Source organism: Lampetra planeri, chromosome 66, assembly GCF_965212315.1.
Source record: "Lampetra planeri chromosome 66, kcLamPlan1.2.h2, whole genome shotgun sequence".
NCBI classification, from domain to species: Eukaryota; Metazoa; Chordata; class Hyperoartia; order Petromyzontiformes; family Petromyzontidae; genus Lampetra; species Lampetra planeri.
In genome coordinates this window covers 430,676-432,248 of record NC_136172.1, presented here as the reverse complement: position 1 = coordinate 432,248, position 1,573 = coordinate 430,676, and the positions used below count along the sequence as shown (strand labels likewise).

Genomic DNA, 1,573 nt, shown 5'->3' with positions numbered 1-1,573 from the left:
ATGCCCACCAACATAATCGACCTTCACCGCCCCATTGCCCAGATCCTACGCTCCCCGCCCCCTGCGATCATCATGGACCACAACTCCACCATCTCCACTACCTCCGCGACCTTCGCCCCCACGTCACTGCACGACCTCATCTACGTCGACATCGCCTTCCGCGAGCCGCGTGCCCTCATGGCGTGCGCCTTCGCCCTCGTCCTCCTCGCCTACGCCCTCGCCTTGGCGGGCAACTCGCTGCTCTGCTTCGTCGTTCTCCTCGACCCCCGCCTCCACCAGCCCCCGTACGCCCTCGTGTGCCTCCTGTCGTTTGTCGGCATCGCCGAGAGCACCGTCGCCCTGCCGCGCCTCCTCGTCGACCTCGCCAGCCACACCTCCATCGCCGCGGGCGAATGCCTCGCACGCATGTTCGTCTACCACATGCTCGTGCGCGCCCACGCCTACGTGCTCGTCGCCATGGCCGTCGACCGCTACCTCGCCGTGTGCCACCCGCTGCGCTACCGGGCTCTCGCCGCGGCCGCGGCGGCCTCGAGAACCGCGTCGGTCGCCGCAGCCGCCGGCGTCTCGGCAGCGGCGCTCCAGAGCGCCGGCTACATCGCCGTGGTCGGGCGCCTCCGCTTCTGCCGGGCGCGCATCGTGCCATCGTCCACGTGCGATTTCTCGGCCGTGCGCCGGCTCATGTGCGGCGAGGCGAGCTACGAGGCGCCAGTCGTCTACGCCAACATCCTCCTGGGCACCGCGCTGCCGCTGGGGGCCGTCGCGGTCTCTTACGCGCTCATCCTGCGTGAGTGTCGGGGGCCGCGACTCCGCGGGGGTCGACGGAAGGCGCTGAGTACGTGCGTCACGCACCTGCTCCTCGTGCTGGTCTACTTCACCTCGATCTTCTTCACGTTCGCCACGGGCATCAGGCTGGGCACGCCCATGTCCGGCGAGGGGGTGACCGCCCTCCAGACCATGCAGTTCATCCTGCCGCCCGCGCTGAACCCTGTCATCTACGGACTCAGGACCGCCGAGGTCAGGCAAGGGCTGGCGAGGTTGTTGCCAAGTAAAATATGGCCCAGCAATTAGGGGCGAAGGGGGGGTGGGGGTGATGATGGTGGCGGTGGTCGGTTGTTGTTTTAATTGTTGTTGTAAAGACTTACGCCGGTCCCATCAACGTAAAAATATAAAATGAAACATCGCTTCCTGTCGTAGGCTCGATGTGAATCACACCAAAGGTTGAGAGGGTTCGTCCGAGCTGGCCACTGACCTTCAGTGTGGCCTGTGTAGAGCAACCACTGGAAATCCGCTTGTGAGTTATTTGAGAGTCGGTGAATTCCAGAGAAAGGATGAATATAATAATAGTGTTTAGAACAGTGGTTATTAACCTGGGGTCGTGTAGTGTATAGTATTGTCTCGTGTAGTATATGGCATAGTGTGTATAGTAGTGTAGTGTATAGTCGTGTATAGTGTAATCTATAGTGTAGTGTATAGTGTAGTGTACAATAGTGTATAGTGTAGTGTATAGTAGTGTGGAGTGTATACTAGTGTATAGTGTAGTGTATAGTAGTGTTAAGCGTAGTGCATAACAGTG

At 60.1% G+C, this 1,573-nt stretch overlaps 1 protein-coding gene across 1 annotated transcript; it reads left to right on the top strand.

Moving 5' to 3' along the window:
* LOC144737240 (olfactory receptor 52D1-like) lies at positions 1-1,068 on the top strand. Its single transcript, XM_078619961.1, has one exon. The coding sequence runs from the start codon at positions 1-3 to the stop codon at positions 1,066-1,068; it is 1,068 nt and encodes a 355-aa protein (XP_078476087.1).
* The last annotated feature ends 505 nt before the right edge of the window (positions 1,069-1,573 follow it).

Coding starts and splice junctions, on each gene's coding strand:
- LOC144737240 (XM_078619961.1), top strand. CDS start 1: ATGCCCACCAACATAATCGACCTTCACCGCCCCATTGCCCAGATCCTA.